Source organism: Schistocerca serialis, chromosome 8 (assembly GCF_023864345.2).
Source record: "Schistocerca serialis cubense isolate TAMUIC-IGC-003099 chromosome 8, iqSchSeri2.2, whole genome shotgun sequence".
Lineage (NCBI taxonomy): Eukaryota > Metazoa > Arthropoda > Insecta > Orthoptera > Acrididae > Schistocerca > Schistocerca serialis.
Genome location: NC_064645.1, coordinates 487,210,829 through 487,235,603, shown reverse-complemented (window position 1 = coordinate 487,235,603; position 24,775 = coordinate 487,210,829). Strand labels below are relative to the sequence as shown.

At 38.2% G+C, this 24,775-nt stretch overlaps 1 protein-coding gene across 1 annotated transcript in view; it reads left to right on the top strand.

Moving 5' to 3' along the window:
- LOC126416739 (ATP-binding cassette sub-family F member 1) overlaps positions 1–24,775 on the top strand; it is an 85,665-nt gene that overhangs the window by 36,300 nt on the left and 24,590 nt on the right. Inside the window, exons 4-5 of the mRNA XM_050084571.1 lie at positions 13,538–13,763; positions 20,064–20,296. Coding sequence (XP_049940528.1) covers positions 13,538–13,763; positions 20,064–20,296 — 459 coding nt within the window. The remainder of the gene's footprint in view (positions 1–13,537; positions 13,764–20,063; positions 20,297–24,775) is intronic.

Below are 24,775 nucleotides of genomic sequence, written 5' to 3'. Positions count from 1 at the left end.
ACTTGAAATATACACCATTCTATAGACGTAGGCAGTGGGGGCAGGCTCCAATGTCATTTAATAACAAAATTTGGAAAATGCTAAGAAGACAGGGATTGTTGCACTCTTAGTACAAAAAGATCACAGATATGTTGACAGGCAAAAAATAGACACAAAACAATCATCATCCTCCATCATGCAGTAGCAAAAGATCATGCTGAAATCGTAGAAAATTCTGGTTGTACATAAAATCACTTAAGAGGATTAAAGGCTTCTGTTCAGTCACTTGTAGACCAGTGCGTTGTGCTGATAGAAGACGTCAAAAGGAAAGCTAAAGCTTTTCGTGCAGGAGGATTATACAGAAATACCATTGTCTGCCTGCCGTATCGAAGACTTAGAAATAGGCTTCCCTACCATTGAAAAGCTGCTGAAAGTGTTGAAAGCAGATGTTGGCAAGTCAAAATAGAATCCCTATTCATTTTACAGAGAGAACTATTCAGCACTGGTCCCATTCTGAGCTCGCATTTGTCGTGAATATCTCAGCCAGCAGAAAGTCCCAAGTAACAGGAAAAAAGTACAGATGACTCCTGTATGTAAAAAGGAAAAAAGACATGCCCACAAAACTCGGTCCAATATCGTTTGCATCAGGTTTCTGTAGAATTCTTGAGCATATTCTAAGAATGATTATAATAAATTTGCATGAGAGTGAGAAGCTTTTATGCAAAAATCAACATAGACTTTGAAAGCATCACTCATGTGAAACTCGGCTTCCCTTTCCTCGTGAAACTCCTGCGAACTGTGGATCAAAAACAGTCAGATTCTGTATTCCCAGATTTCTGGAAAGAGTTCGACACAGTAGCAGACTGTTAACAAAGGTCCAAGCATATGGAATCATTTCTCAGGCACGCGAGTGGCTTTGAAGACTTTTTAATAATAGAACCTAGTACCTTGTCATGTATGACAAGTGTTCATCAAAGACAAAGTTATCATCAAGAGTGCCTCAGTGAAATGTGATGGGACCACTTTTGTTCTCTATCTTCATAAATGTGACAGACAGGCTGAGCAACAATCTTCGTTTGCTAACAATGTTATAGTGTATGGGAAAGTGTCATCATTGAGTGACTGTGAGAGGACTTAGGATGACTGTGAGAGGACTTAGGATGACTGTGAGAGGACTTAGGATGACTGTGAGAGGACTTAGGATGACTGTGAGAGGACTTAGGATGACTGTGAGAGGACTTAGGATGATAGGAATAGAGGGATTATTCGGTGTGATGAATGGCAGATTGGTATAAATCTAAGTTAATTGAGATGAGTAGTAAAAATGATCCTGGGATGCTGAAGTACAGTATTAGTGGTATGCTGTTTGACACAGTTTGATTAAGTATCGAAGAGCAAAATTACAAAGTGGCATGAAATGGAAGGAGTGCATAAGCTCATTTGAAAGGAAGGTGAACGGTCAACTTTGGTTTATTAGGAGAATTGTTGGAAAGTGTAGCATATCTGTAAAGAAGATTGCATACAGACCATTTGTGTGCCTAGTTCTCGAGTACGGCTCAGGCGTTTAGTCTCCACCAGATCGGACTAAAGGAAGACATCAAAGCAGTTCAGAGGCATGCTGTTAGGCTTGTTATCAGTAGCTTTGATCAACATAAGAGTGTTATATAAATGCTCCATGAATCTTCCATCCATCCCTGGAGGGAAGACTATAATCTTGTCCCAAAACACTATTGAGAATGTTTGGAGAACCAGTCTGTGCAACAGCCTGGAGAACTATCCCACTGCTGCCAGTATGTATATTGAGTAAGGACCATGAAAACAAGACAAGAGAAGCCAGGCCTCACACAGAAGTGTATCAACAGTGATGTTTCCCTCGCTCCATATGAGAGTGGAACAGGAAAGGGAATGATGAAAGTGTTGTTTGAGGTACATTCTGTCACGTACTGTATGGTGGCTTATGTGTATAAATGTAGGTGTATTATCCTGTGGGAGACAGTCACTTATGCTTTCATGGGACCTACGGTAGTAATAAATGGGACTATGTTGGCTGTGGACTACGTGAAGATTGTTGCAGACCACATGCATCCCATCCCACTTGTTGTTTTATCGGACAGAGATGAGAACAGTATACCAAGCAGAATTTGTGGAAAAAGTGTGATGTGCACATAGGCATCTTGTGCCAGTACTCCAGAATACTACTACTTGAATCCATTCAGACTGACTTACTGTTCTATTATGTTGCAAAGGTGGACTAACATAATGTTAAACAGGGGGTCATAATGTTTCAGCTCATCACTATAATTTTATAATTAAGTCCTTTCACAAAAATTTTAACAATAATGGAGATGGTAACTGAAATTTTAGTAATTTGACAAATAGTAATGAAATTAAGAATTTTACATCTGGATTTTAATTCCATTGTGAGAGCAATCTCATTATTGTGAATATTGTTGGTATCCAGTTAAAATGGAAAACTTGCTCAATATTTTTATGAAACTGTGATTTGAAATGTTAAAAACTACAATGCCTGTGCACTTTAAGTGGGTTTAAATAAATCAGAGGGTGTATTTATGCACTGTTAACTAAAAATTGACTGGAAGTGCCAAATGATGGAGCAGGAATGACTAGAAGAGAAATGCAAAGCTGTAGAAGCTTTTGTGACTATGACCAAGATAGTTGCTGTGTGTAGGATGTTGCTTCATAAAACCAAGAAATTGAATGAGAAGTCAGTGGTAAGCAGAGAAAGGATTATATAAGAGGAAACAAACTTGAAGACAGTATTATAGAAAGTGAGGAGGAAGTAAATGAAAATGAGTGAATGTATGGTGCCCTGAGGAGTATCTGAGAGAGCATTGAAATACCTAATGTAAAGCAAGGCACCTGGGGTAGTCAAGATTTCTTCATAATTATTAATGTCTTGGGGATAATTAACCATGATAGTACTATTCGACATGGTATGTAAGATATGAGGCAGTTGAAATACCTTCAGATTTAAAGAAGAACACCAAAGAAGACAGGTGCTGGCCAATGTGAATACTGCAGAACCATCATTTTAATAAGTCACAGTTGCAAAATTATTGACATGGATTGTGTTTAGAAGCCTGGAGAGACTTGTAGAAGACAAACTCGGGAAAGATCAGTTTGAGTTACGTAGAAATGTAGAAAAATATGGCAAAACAACATATGAATATTTTAGAAGAGAGGTTGAAGGAAGGGAAAATTATGTTTATAACGTTTGTAGATGTGGAGAAAGCTTACTACATTATTGACTGTAATACAGGATTGAAATTCTGAAGATAGGGATAAAATACATGGACTCACATGTAATGGCATAAGCCACAGCCAGAGCCAGTGGTGTATCTGGAGAGCCAGCAGCCACGATCAGTGTCTCACTGGCAGAAGCACCTCTCACCATGTGTCTGCTTCTATCCCGCCGCTTCCACGTCGATGACTTGAGAGATCGGGAAGCTTCTGCAGTTTGACACTCTCCTGCCTGACAACAGATGGACACTGGTTGCCGACCCTGTTCCAGACCTTTTCGCAGTGGCACAGAAATGCTGCACTTCTGCAAAGTCAGCATCAAGAGGCAGCATTTTAACTCGCCTGTTACATAGCTGCACCAAGACTGTCAGCTGCAGCCTCGGCATCTTTACCATAACTGCACCACCAGGTCAGAGGAGTAGAACAAATAACTAATGAAAAGGTACTGAATTTAACTGGGAAGAAAAAGAAGTAACGGCACAATTTGATAGGACATAGTGTGAGGCATCAAGGAATGGTCAGTTTGGTGATGGAGGGACTTTTTTTTGTGTGTGTGTGTGTGTGTGTGTGTGTGTGTGAGGGGGGGGGGGGGGGGGGGTTGGACAGAATTTTAGAGTAACAATAAGGCTTCACTACAATTAAAGTGGACGAGGGTTCCAGTAGTTACGCAGAGTAGAAAGGACTTCCACAGTATACACTAGTGTGCAGAGCTATGTCATGCCAGTTATTGTACTGAAGACCACAATAACACACAAAGTTGTTTTCACATTACAAGGGAAAAGCAGGAAATGGCATTACTTACAAAGGAATGCAGTGAATTTCATTCACAATTGAGATGATGATGATGATGATGATGATGATGATGATAATAAGTTTAGAGAGCATTACTGGGATTTAACAGTGACCTCTCAGGAAAATAAAATTAGTAGGAAAACACTCTGCCCAACTGCTCATAGCTTGGAGCCAGCACACTACTGCTGCCTCTACTGTACCACTTGCCCTCACCAGAGTCAGTCTGTCTCCTGCTGCCACCCACCAACCTTGGTTCAGAATTAGGCTCTGGCCAGTGCCATGACCTACCACAATGGAGAAGGAGCTACTGACTACCCCGTGCTATATTGCAGCAGAGCCACCTGTGGTGCTACAGACGCAGTTGGCAATTGAGCCCCAGTGTAACTGTGATGTCAGGACACTATGCAACTGCCCCAGCAGCACATATTATGAGTGCGTCCTGTATTCCTTGTCTGCCACTACAATGTCAGAATATTATGAAAGCACAATAGTCCTGATCAAAGAGGAGGGCACATGCAGAAGACTGCCTAAGCTGAATAAATTAATAAAGAACTGTTTTACGTTCACTGCTATTTTGTCTGCAACTTCCCCACAAGTCACATCTGTCATACAAACCATTTGTTAACCCCACAGTGCCCCAGGAAGACTATAGAGTACATAATGACAAGCAAGAATTGTTTATGTTGCATGTGGCTTCTCCACAGCTAAGATGGACCTGCTTCATTTTGGAGCCGAACATAGGGCATCTTCTACAGAAACCACATTATTATTATTATTTCTTCTTTCTCTTCTCAGACGTTATGTCTGGTCAAAAATGGAAAGTGACGCAGACCTTGATCAAGCGTGACTTCCTTTTAACTGTTCGGTATATGTTACATTGCATTTAGGAACTTTCGGGTAATTGAACATGTATCAATAATTACAGATTTCTGTAGTTGTATATATACATTTGGCTGTAGCTGTATTGCGTTGATGTACTGGTGGATATTGTGTGGTACGACTCCTGTAGTTGATAGTATAATTGGTATAATGTCAACTTTATCCTGATGCCACATGTCCTTGACTTCCTCAGCCAGTTGGATGTATTTTTCAATTTTTTCTCCTGTTTTCTTTTGTATATTTGTTGTATTGGGTATGGATATTTCGATTAGTTGTGTTAATTTTTTCTTTTTACTGGTGAGTATGATGTCAGGTTTGGTATGTGGTGTTGTTTTATCTGTTATAATGGTTATGTTCCAGTATAATTTGTATTCATCATTCTCCAGTACATTTTGTGGTGCATACTTGTATGTGGGAACGTGTTGTTTTATTAGTTTATGTTGTATGGCAAGTTGTTGATGTATTATTTTTGCTACATTGTCATATCTTCTGGGGTATTCTGTATTTGCTAGGATTGTACATCCGCTTGTGATGTGGTCTACTGGTTCTATTTGTTGTTTGCAAAGTCTGCATTTATCTGTTGTGGTATTGGGATCTTTAATAATATGCTTGCTGTAATATCTGGTGTTTATTGTTTGATCCTGTATTGCAAACATGAATCCTTCCGTCTCACTGTATATATTGCCTTTTCTTAGCCATGTGTTTGATGCGTCTTGATCGATGTGTGGCTGTGTTAGATGATACGGGTGCCTGGCATGTAGTGTTTTCTTTTTCCAATTTACTTTCTTCGTATCTGTTGATGTTATGTGATCTAAAGGGTTGTAGAAGTGGTTATGAAATTTCAATGGTGTAGCCGATGTATTTATATGAGTGATTGTTTTTTGTATTTTGCTAGTTTCTGCTCGTTCCATAAAGAATTTTCTTAAATTGTCTACCGCTTCATAATGTAGGTTTTTTATGTTGATAAATCCTCTTCCTCCTTCCTTTCTGCTTAATGTGAATCTTTCTGTTGCTGAATGTATATGATGTATTCTGTATTTGTGACATTGTGATCATGTAAGTGTATTGAGTGCTTCTAGGTCTGTGTTACTCCATTTCACTACTCCAAATGAGTAGGTCAATATTAGTATACCATAGGTATTTATAGCTTTTGTCTTGTTTCTTGCTGTCAATTCTGTTTTCAGTATTTTTGTTAGTCTTTGTCTATATTTTTTCTTTTAGTTCTTCTTTAATTTTTGTATTATCTATTCCTATTTTTCGTCTGTATCCTAGATATTTATTGGCATCTGTTTTTTCCATCGCTTCTATGCAGTCGCTGTCGTTATCCAATATGTAATCTTCTTGTTTAGTGTGTTTTCCCTTGACTATGCTATTTTTCTTACATTTGTCTGTTCCAAAAGCCATATTTATATCATTGCTGAATAATTCTGTTATCTTTAGTAATTGGTTGAGTTGTTGATATGTTGCTGCCAGTAGTTTTAGATAATCCTTGTATAGCAAATGTGTAATTTTGTGTGGGTATGTTCCAGTAATATTGTATCCATAATTTGTATTATTTAGGATGTTGGATAGTGAGTTCAGAGCAAGGCAGAACCAGAAAGGGCTTAATGAGTCTCCTTGGTATATTCGATGCTTAATCTGTATTGGCTGTGATGTGATATTATTTGAATTTGTTTGGATATTAAGTGTGGTTTTCCAATTTTTAGTTACTGTGTTTAGGAACTGTATCAATTTAGGATTTACTTTGTATATTTCCAATATTTGTAGTAACCATGAGTGGGGTACACTATCAAAAGCTTTTCGGTAATCAATGTATGCGTAGTGTAGCGACCTTTGTTTAGTTTTAGCTTGATATGTCACCTCTGCATCTATTATCAGTTGCTCTTTACATCCTCGTGCTCCTTTGCAACAGCCTTTTTGTTCTTCATTTATAATTTTGTTCTGTGTTGTGTGTGTCATTCATTTCTGTGTAATTACTGAAGTTAATATTTTGTATATTGTTGGTAGGCATGTTATGGGGTGATACTTAGCTGGGTTTGCTGTGTCTGCTTGATCTTTAGGTTTCAGATAAGTTATTCCATGTGTAAGCGTATCAGGGAATGTGTATGGGTCTGCAATGTAACTGTTAAATAATTTATATTAAAAACAAAGATGATGTGACTTACCATACGAAAGTGCTGGCAGGTCGATAGAGTTTTTCTTTGTCTTTAAATATGCCTGCTTGTGTCTGTATATGTGTGGATGGATATGTGTGTGTGTGCGAGTGTATACCCGTCCTTTTTTCCCCCTAAGGTAAGTCTTTCCGCTCCCGGGATTGGAATGACTCCTTACCCTCTCCCTTAAAACCCACTTCCTTTCGTCTTTCCCTCTCCTTCCCTCTTTCCTGATGAGGCAACAGTTTGTTGCGAAAGCTTGAATTTTGTGTGTATGTATGTGTCTGTTTGTGTTTCTATCGACCTGCCAGCGCTTTCGTATGGTAAGTCACATCATCTTTGTTTTTAATATATTTTTCCCGCGTGGAATGTTTCCCTCTATTATATTGTTAAATAATTTAGTTAGATGTGAATGTGTTGAGGTGAACTTCTTTAGCCAGAAATTTGCTATTTTATCTTTTCCAGGGGCTTTCCAATTGTGAGTAGAATTAATTGCTCGGGTGACTTCATGTTGCAATATTATCACTTCAGGCATTTGTGGTATCATCTTGTATGTGTCTGTTTCTGCTTGTATCCACCGTGCATGCCTGTTATGTTGTACTGGGTATGACCATATGTTGCTCCAGAAGTGTTCCATGTCTGTTATGTTTGGTGGATTGCCTATTTTAATCTGTGTGCTATCTATTGTGTGGTAAAATTTCTTTTGGTTTGTGTTGAATGTTTGGTTTTGTTTCCTTCTAAGTCGTTTGGCCAATGCCTGTAATTTCTGCTTCTTTTCATCTAATTGCTCTATCACTTTTTGTTGTGAGATTCTACCTGACCTTTTTCGTTTTTTGTCTGATATTTCATCTCTTATAAATTGTGTTAGCTGTCCGATGTCTTTTCTCAGTTTTTCTATTCTGATCTGTAGCCTGTGTTGCCATGCTGGTTTTGTGGGTTTCTTCCGTGTGTTGGTTGGTTCTGATCTCTGCCTAGTGTGTATATTTAGTGTAGTGAGTGCTCCTGTATAAACCAGTAGTTGTAACTCTTCCATAGTTGTGTTTTCATTTATTTTGTTGTGTATGATTGTGTTGATAGTTGTTATTGTTGTTTCAACTTGTGGGTTTTTTGGTGGTCTATGCAATAATTGTCTAATGTCTGTATTTGAGTCTTTGTATTCTATATATGTTAGCTGAAATTTTTCTTCTATATCTAACATGTGTGTCACATCATGTCCTATTTGTGCTTGTTCTGGTGGCCATCTTAAGATGTCGTTTTCCTCTGATTGTTTAATTGATGCGTGGTGTTCTTTGTTTGTTTGTTCTGGGATGTTTGAGTCCATTACTGTATTTTCTTCTTCTTCTGATTGCGTATTATTTTGTTCCAGTATTTGTTGTACTTGTTGTTTGATGTGTTCTAATTCTGACTGGGGTATCCTGTTATTTTTGATTATTACACAGATCTGATCAGATAGTCGTCGTTCTGTTAAAAATTTTAATTCTGGGTATCTGGTAATAAATGTTGTGTATACGTGTGATCTGTATCCAGTTGTGTTGGTTCCTAGGTTTGTTGCTTGGTAATAACAGAACATGAGGTGTCGGTTAACTTCATCTGGCCATCTCATCCTCTGTCTTTGTTTTCCTTCTAGGGTGGTTGCAGGAAGCATATCCTGCAAAACACCTCTATTTGGATTTAAATCATTTTCCAGTTGGCTAGCAGTGTCGTTACCATTGTGGGCGGGCATAGGGTTCAAGCGTCGTCCCCGACCATGACGGCGCTTGTCTGAGGCTTCTTTAGTTCTGTCCTGAACCAACTAATCACACTAAAAGGGGGGTTAGCCCTATTAGTGGTTTGTTCTTTTCGTCGCCTTTTACGAATGGCAGAACATACTGAAGGCCTATTCTTTTCCCGAGCCTCCACGGGGATTATTATTATTATTATTATTATTATTATTATTATTATTATTATTATCTGAAGGATGTGTGAGTGAGGCAGTTGACAGGTTTGTAGTCCATCACTATTGTTGTTCATTGAGCAAGCACCAAAATAACGAGAAGGAAATTGGAAAGGGAATTAAAGTTTAGGGAGCAGAAGGAAAAAGTCTAGGTTTTCCAGCAACACAGTAATTCTGTCAGAGACAGCAAAGGACTCGGAAGATCAGTTGAACAGAATGATAAGTTCACTGTTACCAGTCACTGTTTACTTCGACATGTTTTGAAGGTTTAATCCATCAGGTGGCTTTATGAGGATTACGGTCTACTATACAATGCCATACAATTGGAGCACAACACATACATGCAGTACTATTCCTCTTAATGCCTTGTGGAAATTGATGACAATGGCTCTTAAAAATAAACTTGTGGTGTCAATTGATATTGATAAGTCGCAGTAGAGCCTAATCAAAAATAGTCGCATTTAAGGTATAATATTTTAAAACGGTGTTATAAGACAAATGCCAACTAAAGTAAAACAAGGTTAATGGAACGTAGTTGAATTAAATCCTTTGATGCTGGTGGAAGCAGATTAAGAAATAAGATACTAACAGTAGTAGATGAGTTTCGCTGTTTGGGCAACAAAATAACTGACATTGACTGAGGTAGAGAGGATACCAAATACAGTCTGGCAATGTGTGTTTCTGAAAAAGAAACATTTTATAACTTCAGATGAAAATTTAAGTGTTAGGAATTCTTTACAAAAGGTGTAGTGTTCTACGGAATTGAAAAGTGGGTAATAAACAGTTAAGCCAAGCAGTGAATGCAAGCTATGTCAATGTAGTGTTACAGAAGAATGCAGATCAGATGGGTAGATCAAATAACTAGTGAAAAGGTACTGAATGTAGTTGGGAAGAAAAGAAATTTATGGCACAGTTTGATAGGATATACTACGAGGCATCAAGGAATGTTCAGTTTGGTAATGGAGGGAATTATGTATGGGTGTGTGCGTGTTGGGGGGATACAGGATTTTGAAGTAACTCTAAGACTTGACTACAGTAAACAAATTAAAGTGGATGAGGGTTCCAGTAGTTATGCAGAGACAAAAAGGCTGCCACAGTATACACTAGTGTGCAGGGCTATGTCAAACCAGTCATTGGACTGAAGACTACAATAACAAAGAAATTCATTTTCACATTACAGGGGGAAAAAACAGGAAATGACATTACTTACAAAGGAATACAGTGAATTTTATTCACAATTTGAGATATAACAATAAAAAGTTTAGATAACATTGTTGGAACTTAACAATTTTTCTCTCAGTAAAGTAAAATTAGTAAAAAAACATTCTCAGTCACAGTCATTTATTAAATATATGACTGGTTTTGGCCTCCAGTAGTATGCTATCTTCAGATCATGCATCATCCGGATGACGACGACGATGACGCCGACGACGATGACACTTAGAACAGGTGTGCTGACCCCAGTCACAAAACATTTTCCTGACTAGGGTCAGCATAGTTGTTCCAAGTGTTATCGTCAGCCGAATGGTGCATTATCTGAAGATGGCCTACTACTAGAGGCCAAAACTAGTGATACTTTTAATAAATGACTGTGTGATTGAGACAGTTTTTTCAGTAATAATAATAATAATAATAGTTTCAATCTGTTAAGTTATGCTTCTGACATTAAAACTTAGTGCACAGGAATGTGTCAAAAGTTTCCACAGTTATAAACGTAGTTATTTCTCAGAATTTAGCATCATTGCCATTCATAACATAATTTTAGTGGTCAAGTTAAGCGTAACTATTAACAACATAGTTGAGTGGGTGATAGGCAAATAAATAACATTGAAAAAAGTATTCACATGGAGGACATGGCTGCATTGTTCTGGCACTGCATCTCTACTGGACTCTCCATTATCGTATATTTACTAAATTTATTGCTAGACATTTACTGTATTGCAGAGATATATGGAAAACAAAAGTGCACTTGATTCCACACAGAAACATTTACTATTGTATGTCGAAAGTTCTGAAGCAGGTAATTGCACCTTAGTTTGCTTTGATGACATGATTCCATTCACTAAAGTTCGTTTTCAGGCTACAAATTGCCAAAAGCTAATGAATGTTAATACAAAACCTTACATGTGGTGATATACTGATCTGGAGTGTATCCATAGTCTAGCTTAGTTAAAAAGTAACAATTTGATTGCAGGTTCATCAAGCACTATCAAATATCTCAGCTGATCCTAAAAAGCAATAGAAAAGTATCTTCCAAAGACCCAGAACTAGAGGAAATGTAGATCTAATCTCATTTGATAGCAGACTGAAAATAAAAATCTTGTATTGGCAGTGTAGATCATGTTTCTTACATCAACAATGCATATTGTCAATTGTCATATTTTTGCAATGCACTCATGGGAAACTACATTAACTTGTGCATAAAATTCATTTAGTTTTAGAATTTTGAGTACAAAACTAAAATGAATCATTTACTAAAAACTTTGTTCCAGTTTTCCTTCCTTCCTTTCTATCAGGAGAAGTTGTGCCCAGTGAACCACATTACTTTGTGACAGATTTTGAATTGATTGAACCCACACTCTGTATTTCTTCTTGAGAGCTAAAATATTGAACCAGAGTCCTCAGTTAAGTCACTGAACGATATAACTATAAATTAAAATGGCATAGAACTATAGAGGCCCATGTTAATTAACAATAGCACTGAAGTGAGAGTAACAAAACTACCGGCTTTGTCATACAAAATGCTAATAAAAATGGTAATTCTTGCTTCACAATCGATTCCCCTCCCTGGGCATTATATTTGGTGCTGCTTAGTAGACCATGATAGTTTCTCAACTTTCATTGCCCTGTGCTCATAATCAGTTATCAATCTTAGTCAAATGATTTTTCTTCATTTACATAGGTGCACAAGGTAAATGAGCTGAATACATATTTTCAGACAATAATTGTTCTAATATTATGAAGGTGAGAGGAGTAGCAAAGTCACAGTTAAAGAGATGAGTTTGTGCTCAAGGTGACTACCGGATGGGGATCATTATAGCTTGTCCTCATGCATCCTGCCGCTATCTGTTCCTTAGCGAAGTTTCCCCATTTGTCCTTTTGTGGCTGTGAGTGTGAAGGTGCAACATCAAGTAACAGTTTCATTATTCAAATGATCACTAAAAGTATCACATTTTCAGTAATGTAGAGTATGCCTGCCTGTGTGTGTGTGTGTGTGTGTGTGTGTGTGTGTGTGTGTGTGTGTGTGTGTGTGTGTTTTGCAATGGCAATGCTTCCTCTATTGCTGCTGTTAAAGATACCGCTAGCTCTTCATGACACGTCAAATTGTGGAATCTCGAGTTCTAACCAATTTTTTAATGTGTACTACCCAACCACAGCATTACTGCATGTTTAACTGTCCTGTAAACTGTGGAAATCTGAATAGTTTCACAAGGAAGTTGTCTGGTCATTAGAATGAAAGAGGGGGGAGGTGGGTGTGAGGCCTCTTCTACAACATTACGTGCTTTCAAAAGGGTTGCCATTAGCTGGTCACTGCGGTTCACACCAGCCTTGTTTTTATTATAATTCGAAATACAATAGGGTTTTGTCATCTCTCTTATTTCTAATGTGGTTCTGAAATTAACGTTGGATTTAGTCATTTTGTCCTTTTTCAAAAGTAGTACATTCCTAGCAGCTCTCCATTTCACGAACAAAAAATGGTCTTCTCTGCCATATGGAAGTGCTTTTTTTTCTACAGCTTTTGGGCAGTTAGTGCTTTTCTGTTTTTCAGTACTCTACTGTAAGGCCATCTTGAAAATAAATCAGTGTGTGTAGCAGACAACAATCAATGTTCTCTGCACTGTGTGTGACCTTGTGAGATGTGGTGCTTTGTAACAAAGGGGAAGTGAACACCACAAAGCAAGTAACATATACTGTTGTCTGTATTTCTTTCTCAGCAATATGAGTGACAGTTGCTGCCATCTTGGTCTTTTTCATGGTAAAACAAGCATCATAGAGCATCTTTATACACATGACAGATAAATGTATCACATTTACAGAGCTTAGATATGGTGGACGTAGTCCTACATAACTCCTCTTCTTGGAGTGTAATCTGTGACATAGGAGCTCTACATTTCTTATCTCCAAAGTGTTAAACTTTTGACAGTTGTGTGCACTGTTATTGTTTGTCTTGCTCCACATTGAATATTGATAGATCAGAGATCAGAATTTTGCAGTATAAGATATTGACTGCTGACAAGTTCTTTTAATAAGATAGTACTTACAGATGTAATTTATAGAAATTATCCAAATTTTCTTGCAAATATACATCACAGTGTTTATAATGACAGGTTTTCTTATAAAAACCTTAAAATCTAGTCTTTAAAATATGGACTGTTAGCTCCCTGAAATGCATGTGTTTACAGTAGCGTCACTTTGAATTTATTGAACTTTGTTTTAACCAATTTTTTGGTTACTTGTGTGAAGTTCCTTACTCAAACAGGGGTACGAATCCTGCAATGTTATACGTTCTGATTTGTAGTTTTGTCTTTATCTCTCACAGGCATGGTAAAACGACTTTGTTGAGGCATATAGCATCACGGGCCTTTGCAATTCCACCAGGCATTGACATATTATGTTGTGAGCAAGAAGTAGTGGCAGATGACACAAGTGCTGTAGAGACAGTATTAAAGGCAGATGTAAAGCGCACGGAGTTGCTAGCTGAATGCAAAGACCTTGAAGCTCGTCAGGAGCAAGGTGATATGTCTGTGCAGGACAGACTCAAAGAGGTAAGTGTGATATGCCAGATTATCCGTGTTAAACTTTATGGTAAGTTCTATTAAAATGGGACTGAAAATGTCAGAATTTTTATGCAGTTTCACTGTATCTGTTGTATATTGTACTGCCCTTCTTGTGTCGTGTGTCTGAAATTGTGATATGTGCACTCTGTAGTGCAGTGGTAGCGTCACCACGTACCACGCAAAGGGAACCAGGTTCGATTCCTGACAGTTGACTGGCTGTTTTGTGCCTTTCATCATCATAGACACGCAAGTCGCCGAAGTGGCATCAACTAAAAAGACTTGCAATACGGTGGCCAAACCCTGAAGGGGATATCCAAGCCAATTAATACCATATGATCATTTCATTTTCATTTCTAAGGAATGTGTTAAAAAATAACAGGAATTTGTGTCATTAGTCACACCAGAGCTTTTTCCCACCCCAAAAGCATTTCTGTAAGTCAATCTTTGGGATAGCTTTTATCTCTTTCGGCTGTTGTTGTTGTTGTTGTTGTTGTTGTCGTTGTCTTCAGTCCTGAGACTGGTTTGATGCAGCTCTCCATGCTACTCTATCCTGTGCAAGCTTCTTCATCTCCCAGTATCTACTGCAACCTACATCCTTCTGAATCTGCTTGGTGTATTCATCTCTTGGTCTCCCTCTACGATTTTTACTCTCCACGCTGCGCTCCGATACTAAATTGGTGATCCCTTGATGCCTCAGAACATGTCCTACCAACCAATCCCTTCTTCTAGTCAAGTTGTGCCACAAACTTCTCTTCTCCCCAGTCCTATTCAACACCTCCTCATTAGTTATGTGATCTACCCATCTAATCTTCAGCATTCTTTTGTAGCACCACATTTCGAAAGCTTCTATTCTCTTCTTGTCTAAACTATTTATCGTCCATGTTTCACTTCCATACATGGCTACACTCTACACAAATACTTTCAGAAACGACTTCCTGACATTTAAATCTATACTAGATGTTAACAAATTTCTCTTCTTCAGAAATGCTTTCCTTGCCATTGCCAATCTACATTTTATATCCTCTCTACTTCGATCATCATCAGTTATTTTGCTCCCCAGATAGCAAAACTCCTTTACTACTTTAAGTGTCTCATTTCCTAATCTAATTCCCTCAGCATCACCCGACTTAATTCGACTATATTCCATTACCCTCGTTTCGCTTTTGTTGATGTTCATCTTATATCCTCCTTTCAAGACACTGTCCATTCCATTCAACTGCTCCTCCAAGTCCTTTGCTGTATCTGACACAATTACAATGTCATTGGCGAACCTCAAAGTTTTTATTTCTTCTCCATGGATTTTAATACCTACTCCGAATTTTTCTTTTGTTTCCTTTACTGCTTGCTCAATATACAGATTGAATAACATCAGGGATAGGCTACAACCCTGTCTCACTCCCTTCCCAACCACTGCTTCCCTTTCATGCCCCTCGACTCTTATAACTGCCATTTGGTTTCTATACAAATTGTAAATAGCCTTTTGCTCCCTTTATTTTACCTCTGCCACCTTCAAAATTTGAAAGAGAGTATTCCAGTCAACATTGTCAAAAGCTTTCTCTAAGTCTACAAATGCTAGAAACGTAGGTTTGCCTTTCCTTAATCTAGCTTCTAAGATAAGCCATAAGGTCAGTATTGCCTCATGTGTTCCAATATTTCTACAGAATCCAAACTGATCTTCCCCAAGGTAGGCTTCTACTAGTTTTTCCATTCGTCTGTAAAGAATTCGCGTTAGTATTTTGCAGCCGTGACTTATTAAACTGATAGTTCGGTAATTTTCACATCTGTCAACACCTGCTTTCTTTGGGATTGGAATTATTATATTCTTCTTGAAGTCTGAGGGTATTTCACCTGTCTCATACATCTTGCTCACCAGATGGTAGAGTTTTGTCAGGACTGGCTCTCCCAAGGCCGTCAGTAGTTCTAATGGAATGTTGTCTACTCCTGGGGCCTTGTTTCGAGTGTTGTTAATCTCATCCACGTTTATAAAATGGTGACCTGTAAGGTTTCTTTATTAATGGGAACAATGACATTGCTTAGGACCTAGTTTAGTGTAATAGGACAGATAAAAGCATCTACTCACCAATCGGCAACAGGAGAACACACACACAAAATAATTCAGCGCCAGGGGCTGTTCCTGGGCAGAAGAGTTGAAGGGGAAAGAAGAGGGGTGAAGGAAAAGTACTAGAGGTGTAGTAAAAGGGCTAGATTTTGTAATAGTCACCCAGAACTGCAGGTCGGGAGACTTACCAGATATTCCTCTCATCCCATCCGGTAAGTCACCCCTGTCCTGCAGTTCTGGGTGACATTTTCAAAATGTACCCCTTTTCCTAAACCTATCCAGTCCTTTTCCTTTGCCCCTCTTCCTTCCCCTACAACCCTTTCACCAGAAGAAGGAGCCATTGGCTCTGAAAGTTTGCATAACTATAACCTTCTTGTGTGTGTGTGTGTGTGTGTGTGTGTGTGTGTGTGTGTGTGTGTGTGTGTGTGTGTGTGTGTGTATCCTACAGATATTTTATCTATCCAGTCACTTTACATTGTCAAAGGTAGGTTACATTTGTTATTGTAGGGCCAGGTTTGATGAATATGGAGGCTAGAGCATCAGTACAGTATTTTTTTTAGCAAACAAAAGAGAAATGACATGCGAGACGGTGCATTATCATTTTGTTTCTTAATTTGGTATTTGGTGGGAGAAATACACAGACTTTCCTCAAATCTTCAATAAAAACCTGTTATTGAACACTGTGTCAAAATAAGCTGAGAAAATAAGATTCAGTTCATTATAGGAGAATTTGGCACAAATACAATAAGGAAAATTCAAGATTAGAGTATGATGAGGTGTGCAGGGAAAATACCCACAACTGAAATGCATTTGAATAACATTTGTTATTAATTTCCTTCAGAGCTTTTTGTCATGGAACCAAGGTTTAAATGGAATAGTATTCTATGTTGAAGCATACAGTTATCCCATTATAATGACCAACTGAGAAGGAGTCCAAATTAAAGAAGAAAAGATTCCCTTATCATTGTTTTATGTCACCTTACGGTAAGGAGGAGCCTGCAGCATTGTGTAATATTTTTCATTTTTGGATATTGAAATGGTTGACCAAAAAAGTGATGTGAATAGCCAGCAATTGCTATATTGAAAGTTAGATCCACTGTTGGAGCATCCATGGGCGCTGATGACCTCGCTGTTTAGCGCCCGTAAACCTCAAACACACACACAACACACACTGGAGCATCCAGTCTGTCGATAAATGCTTTTAAGCATGATTCCTCAATCTGTTTGAAAGTATTTCCTACAGATGAAAATCTGGTTCTTATTTTCTTGACACACTACCATACCTCATATACACTGAAGAGCCAAAGAAAATGGTACACCTGCCTAATATCATGTAGGGCCCCCGTGAGCATGCAGAAGTGCTGCAGCACGATGTGGCATGGACTCGACTAATGTCTGAACTAGTGCTGGAGGGAACTGACACCATGAATTCTGCAGGGCTGTCCATAAATCTGTAATAGTATGAGGGGTTGGAGATCTCTTCTGAACAGCACATTGTAAGGCATGCCATAGATGCTCAACAACGTCCATGTCTGGGGAGTTTATTGGCCAGCGGAAGTATTTAAACCCAGAAGAGTGTTCCTGGAGCCGCTCTGTGGCAGTTCTGGACTTTTATGGTGTCTCATTGTCCTGCGGGAATTGCCCAAATCTGCCAGAATGCACAATGGATATGAATGGATGAAGGTGATCAGACAGGATGCTAATGATCCTTTTTTTTGTTGTTGTTGTTTTATGAATCTTTTAAATTTGTGTCTGAGTTTTCCAAAGTTTAAGGTAATTATCCAGAGGATTTTTGCTGTGTATATGTAATACAAGTCATCTTCTGACAATTAATTTAGAACTGTCTGAATTCCACTAGCAACAAGGAAGCCTCTTTTATTGAAGTGTACTGATTTTTAAAAAATTGAATGGACCACTGCATCCAGTATTGCAGTTCTGATATTGTCATTGAAATTTCTCACATTTTTCGAATCATCGTGTTTAAAGGTGTTTTGAAATTAGGTTGTCTTGCATACTTCCCATTGAGCTTTCTTAATATTCTGTAATAGTACCCAATCTGCCAAGTGGCTTTCAGGGTCAAAATATGGTGGCGCCGCACCTCAGTGCAGTACACAGTGGAGCAGCAGTCAACTTGGACACTAGTACTGGCCAGAAAGGCTGCTTCTGCCCCAGTATGACATGTGCGGGAACTGTGGGTTCTGCCAGTACCACAGGGAGTTTGGAGTCAGGAAAGCTCAGTTGCTATTGACATTCTTCATTCAGCATGACTTCCACACAAAAGGTCTATGTCTGTACCGTGGCAGTGCGAGTGGTCATAGAGACAGTGGCATGCTTCCTCTGCAGCAGCTTCACCTAGCTGAAATCATTGCTTGGTGAGGTTGAAATTGTTCGGCTCCACATTGGACAATCAGCTGACATGGAGACTGTCACAGCATCAACAGAAGTCAGAAGTCTAGGAACAAGTGCTACTTGTAGCTCAACAAGGAGAATTTCTAGTCACATAGGCCACCTGTGTTGTGACAGGAGTACACCTCCTGTAACTTAGGTGGTTGCAGAAGCACAGCACTGTGCCATGGCACGTGGGTACCCAGCCTACTGCTACAGCTGGCTGCTGCATTGCAGAAAGTTAACACCAACAGTGTTTCAGCACCTAGTGGCACGATTTAGCAGGTGGTTCACCTGCCTATGTGTCATCTGGTTGTGAAGTATCATCCAGGCTGTGGTTAAGCCATATCTCTGTAATATCCATTCTTCCGGAAGTGCTAGTCTTGCAAGGTTCGCAGGAGAGTTTCTGTGAAGTTTGGAAGGTAGAAGATGAGGTACTGGTGGAAGTAAAGCTGTGAGGACGGGTCATGAGTGGTGCTAGGGTAGCTCTGTTGGTAGAGCACTTGCCCATGAAAGTTAAGGTCCTCAGTTTGAGTTTCAGTCCAGCACACAGTTTTAATCTGCCGGCAAGTTTCATATCCGTGCACACTCTACTGCAGAGTGAAAATTCATTCTGTTCTGCGGGTAGCTTGATATTTATTAAACTCATTCTCAATGTTCTTGTCATAGTTAAAACTAAAACTACTATCACACTGTATATTTTTGTAAATGGAATAAATGTCCTAAAATTTTCTCATTCATTATTATTATTTTTGATCTGACCCCTTTGAAAGCTATTATTTTTCTTATTTGCATATATAGTTAAGTTGGGATATATGGAGTCTTGCTTCTGGATGTTGATAGTGTTGATTCAATTAATAAATTTATAGTTTCTGGATCTCCAGTTTCAATTTTTATTCTGTTGTTGCAAAGTTTCAGATTATTTAGGATTTGATCTTTCTTTTCTAGAAAACTGGAATGAATCAGTTAACTATGGCCATAGGAAGAAGGCAACAAGTATTATCTATCACTCTTTCAATTTTCACAGAATAAGGCTCAGTGTAATTTTCTCTATACAGCTCTGATTAATGGAGTTTCAGAATGCTGCATTTTTATCAAGTCCATCTCATTGCCACTAACCTCAAAAACAGTTCAAATTATTAGAGGTGGTTAAAGCACAGCTGTGGTTAGATTCTGAGGACATGCACTTACCTGGTATCTCACTTTCACTTACTGCTTGTTATTTTCATAAAGATACAATTTCTTGTGCTTTCGTGTTGACGTCCTCTTTCTGTAAAGCCTGGGCAGTTGCCAGTATAGTGAGGTTTTTGACAAAGCAAGTTGCCCCTCCTCCATACTTGACATTAGCCATAGCTGAAAATTCCCTACAATCTTTTAAAGTTAGAAATACAAGCTATTAACTATTTAGTAACTTGAAAATACCACTTGCACATGAAGTTTATTAGTTGCTAATGAGAGATTAAAGTGGGAGTTATTTCACTATCACCATGCAGTGTGCACGAGGCATAATGCGATCTCTCTCCAGACCTTCGAAGAAAAACTTAGGTGTTTAACAGTTCTTTGCAACCAATAGGAATGGTAAGTGTGCTGACATTGAGCAATCATGGAAGATTGATGCAGTTTATCTCTTTGATTTCAGTGGTGATTTGTTGTATTTATGAGGGAAATTATGGTAACTGCTTCTGAAATGAGGTGTGTGTGTGTGGCGGTACCTTAATTTTTGAACCAAGTGTATATAATATGCTGTCATACTTACGTTATGAAGAAAGTAACTTTTCAGTATCAGTTAATACAGTAAGATTACTTGTGTGCAAATGAAAATTTTTTTCAAATGTGAATTACAGGTGTACGAAGAGCTGAAGGCAATAGGTGCAGATTCAGCAGAACCAAGAGCTAGACGTATTCTGGCTGGTTTGGGTTTCTCAAGAGAAATGCAGGACCGTGCTACAAAGAATTTTTCAGGAGGTTGGCGAATGAGAGTGTCTCTTGCACGTGCTCTCTTTATTGAGCCTACCCTTCTGTTGTTGGATGAACCAACGAATCACCTTGATTTGAATGCTGTGATTTGGCTTGATAAGTGAGTTATAAGAATTTTTTTGCTGAACTGGTATCAAAGTGGCACTGTAATTAATGTAACATAGTTCCTTACAGTGTACAAGGTACAGTAAAATCTCTACTGATTGGGAGCACAAGATTTAATAGATTTTTTAAACTTTTATACTTTCTGGATTTGGGACACTGAACTGTCTTGTTAAAGGTTTCAGGAATTACTGCAATCAATCACCGTTTTTTCTTCAATTTTTATTTATTCATGACTGGTTTTGAATCGCCTGGTGATTGACCATCAGATGATACAATTTAGTTTGGAGTATTGTGGGGGTCGTGCATCTGTGCAAATACAGAGACAAAAAAGTGAGCACTTTATGTGGGAAGAATATTAAGATTGTAATATTAATTTGATGGTATTATTCACTGTTTTTATTCTTGTGGCAGTCACTGCACTGGAAAACATAATGAATGCTTACCAGTGTCGTTAAATATCAAGTGAAACAGGCACTTTTCCACCGATGGCGACTCCCACATACTGTACTTCACAAAATATAAACAAACCAGATAGTGTGGCTGTTGTTTTCTCCAAAGAGTTTTGTGGAGGCAGAAATTTTCTTTGCTCATTTTTCGTTTTCTGTGGCATTCGTAATAAAAAATATATATTACATTACTTTCTTTATAAAATTATTATTATTTACATTGCAAAATTTTCTTATGCTATTTACAAAATCTACACCAATCTTTGGCATGTTTCTCATTGCTCAGTAAACAGGATAGTATACTCACGGAGAGGCTAAGGGGGGGGGGGGGGGGGGGAGGATTGGAGGTGGGGGAGAGAGAGAGAGAGAGAGAGAGAGAGAGAGAGAGAGAGAGAGAGAGAGAGAGAGAGAGAGATTGAGAGAGAGATTGTGTGTGTGTGGGTGGGTGGGTGGGTGGGTGGGTGGGTGTAATATATATATTTTATTACAAATGCCACACAAAACTAAACATGAGCAAAGAAAATCTCTGCCTCCACAAAACTCTTTGGAGACAACAACAGCCACACTCTTTGGTTTGTTTATATTTTGTAAAGTATGTGGGAGTTGCCATCGGTGGAAAAGTGCCTGTTTCACTTGATATTTAACGATACTGGTAAGCATACATTGTTTTCCAGTGCAGTGCCTGCCACAAGAATAAAAACAGTGAGTAATACCATCAAATTAATATTACAGTCTTAATATTCTTCTCACATACAGCGCTCAGTTTTTCATCTCTATATTTGCCACAGATGCACGACCCAGCCCAATTGTTTTCCAAATTTTTTAAGACCTTGAATAAAGTAATCTCCCTATCTCGGCTTCATTGTCATTTTTCATATGAATCTTCCTTCTTGCAACAATTGTTGAAGATTTAGAAACAAAAATATTTCCATGGAGCCAAAGCCAGAAGATACAGTGGATGCAGAAGCACATTGATTGTAGACAGAAAATTACATGAACTTTGCTTCATAGATGTGAGCGAGTGTGTTACCATGATAAAAGAAAACTTTTTTCCGAACTAAATGTTCATATTTACACACATCATCCTCCTCCAGTTTGTTCATTAGTGGATTGTAATATTGTCTGACAAAGGCTTTGTCTCCCTGGAGATAGTCTATGAGCACTACTTAGTGAAAATCTGAGAAAATGCTTTCTTTGCTCAACTTTTCCCTTTGATCACTATTGTTTTGACTGCTCCTTTGTCTCTGGAAAGTAGTGATGAACGTATGTTTCATCTATTAGTGTGAGGATAGAGCTGGCGGAAACCCGAAGTAGGAAGCTCTGAAATATTTAGTGTGGCATGGAACATATATCGAAAAAGCCAGATTGGACACTACAGTAGGCGAAGTGTTTATTGCAGTTGACATAAATATTGTGCCGGTAGAGATTGAAATTGTCTGACGTAAGTTATCTAGTGCATGTGACAGGTCTAGGTGAATTTAACTATCAGATGTTTTTACCAGTTGCAGTATTCTGCCGTGACAGTTTTAGGTAGTTATAGTAAATAGCCAACAATCAAATGCCCTACCAGTTGTAAGAGGCGTGCCACAAGGCTCAGTGCTTGGACTTTTCTCTTCCTGGTATACATGATGACTTGCCTACTTTCATGCTTCACAAGTCAATAATATATGCTGACGACACAACCCTGTTTACCTCAGATAACAAATTGGAGGAAGTGAAGAAACAAACAAAAGTAATGCTTGAAAAGTCTGCCATATGGCTCCACAGTAACAAGCTGATACTCAACAGTAGCAAGACTGAAACTATGTATTTCTTCTTGCACAATCTACAGGAAAAATTAAATGAGTCTGACTCTGTAAGACTTCTAGGAATCCACCTGGACCCGAAATTAACATGAAACATGCACACGGAACTGTTATGTACCAGACTATCTAGAGTAGTCTTTTTGTTAAGGAAACTAAAAACATTAGTTAGCAGAAAACAACTTTTATCTTCTTATTATGCCTTCTTTGAATCTCACTTACAGTACGGAATAAAATTATGAGGCAACTCATCTGGTACTCAGACAGTGTTAATGTGGCAGAAAAAATCAATTAAAGCAGTTACAGGTATTAAAATCCAAGAATCATGTTGAAAGCACTTTAATGAACTTAACATCTTAACATTACCTTCTCTGTTTATAAAAACGTGTCTTCTTTCCATAAAAAAAAAAAAAAAAAACAAATACATACCTTACCTTCCAGAACAGATGTACATCCACGATGCCAGATATAAAAACAATCTCGATGTAGACTTTACTAGGCTGTCTAAGGTCCAAAGTAGCTTTAAGCAAACAAGCAGCTGCACAAATTGTTAGCTGATAAGTGTATCTATGATGTAAAGGAATTGGAATGTAGTAGAAAGTAACTATGATGTTAAGGAATTATGATGTAGAGAATAACTCTTTTTTCCTCATGTAATGTAATCTGAATGTACATAGTTTCCCAATTTTAGATCCACTATCAAATGTAATGTCAAAACTGTGTATTTCAACAAATGTTGACTAATGACAAGTAATAAATGAATAATTAAAATCATTGAATGAAAGTTACAGCTCTGTAGTGTTGAAATATCCAGATCATACGGTACTAGTTGGAGATTACTTTACCATACCAAGAATGACTGGGACATCTGTAGCTACACTGCAGGTGGTACAGACAGGCATCCTTGTGAAGTGCCTTTTAAAAACAGTGTTTTCTGAAAACAGTCTTGAGCAGTTAGTTCAACGGCCCACATGCAATGGAAATATTTGAGACCCAGCAGCTACAAACTGGTCTGACCTTACCAATGGGATTAGTGGTCATGATGTCATCATAGCAATGATGGTTACTAAAATAATAAATCCATCCATAAGGATAAGAGAGTATTTTTTGCTAGAAAGATCAGATAAGCAGTTGTTAGCATCCCACTAACAGAGGGATCCCCAGCAGGGGGATCGACTTTTTGTAGTCATCTATACAGGTTAAGGTCCCAGGTATCACACCCTGCAGCCATTCATCCGGTTGAACCCTTATTTGTGAGTAATTGATGAAAAAAATTATAATTTCATGGGATGCTCAGTAGCTTTAAAAAATTATTGTAGTAGAGGTTGATTACACCACCCAGTGTCTCTAGGGTAAGGACTTCTCATATAGAAGGTTGTCGGTTTGAAACCCTCTAGGTGTGTTAAAATTTTTTATTTTTAAATCGTTATTGAAATGACTGTTTATTATGTTTAACCAATAAATTTGTTTAAATGTATTTTTTTACATTTCTCTTCCTTAGTCACATCACCTTAATGATGACTTTTTCCGCTGCTGTAATTTTTTCTTCCTGTCATTCTTGTCCTACTTGGAATCTTTGTGCATGTGAATTTAATTCTTTTTATTTGTCTATAATAATAATTAAAACATTTAAATCTGCCAATGTATTGGTTAAAAAAAGACAAAATAATCTGTTTAAATTGACTGTACAATGGTATCAAAAAGTTTGTTTTGTTAGAAGCTATAAATTTTTTGGATGGTAATTGTCATACAAACATTTAAAACAAGTCTCTGTAGCTCCATCCTTGTACAGTTGGTAGTGGGACCTTGGCTGTTCAGTATAAATGATGAATCAAAATACCTTCAGCCGTCTAAATTTCCAGCTGTTATTTTATTTCAGCATCCAGTTTCAGCACTACCTTGCGCTGTCTTGGGGCCTCTGACCAATGTATAGAAATAATCCCACCTCTGCTCAGGTCAGCAAGTGTAGATATCTCAGACCCCTGGATTGGGGCACCTTTTCTGAGGGCAACAAGGAGATACAAAGATTAGCCTGAAAGATCATGGCTGAGGTGGCAGATGTTTGAAGAGAATGTCAGCTATCCTATGAAACCCTACTCAAGAAGTTTCAAGAACCAGTATGAAGAATCTAGGAGTATCCTACAGCCCCTGGCATATCACTCCAGTAGGGACTCCAAAGGCAGTGAAACACATTACAACACGCACAGAGGCATTTACGTAGTCGTT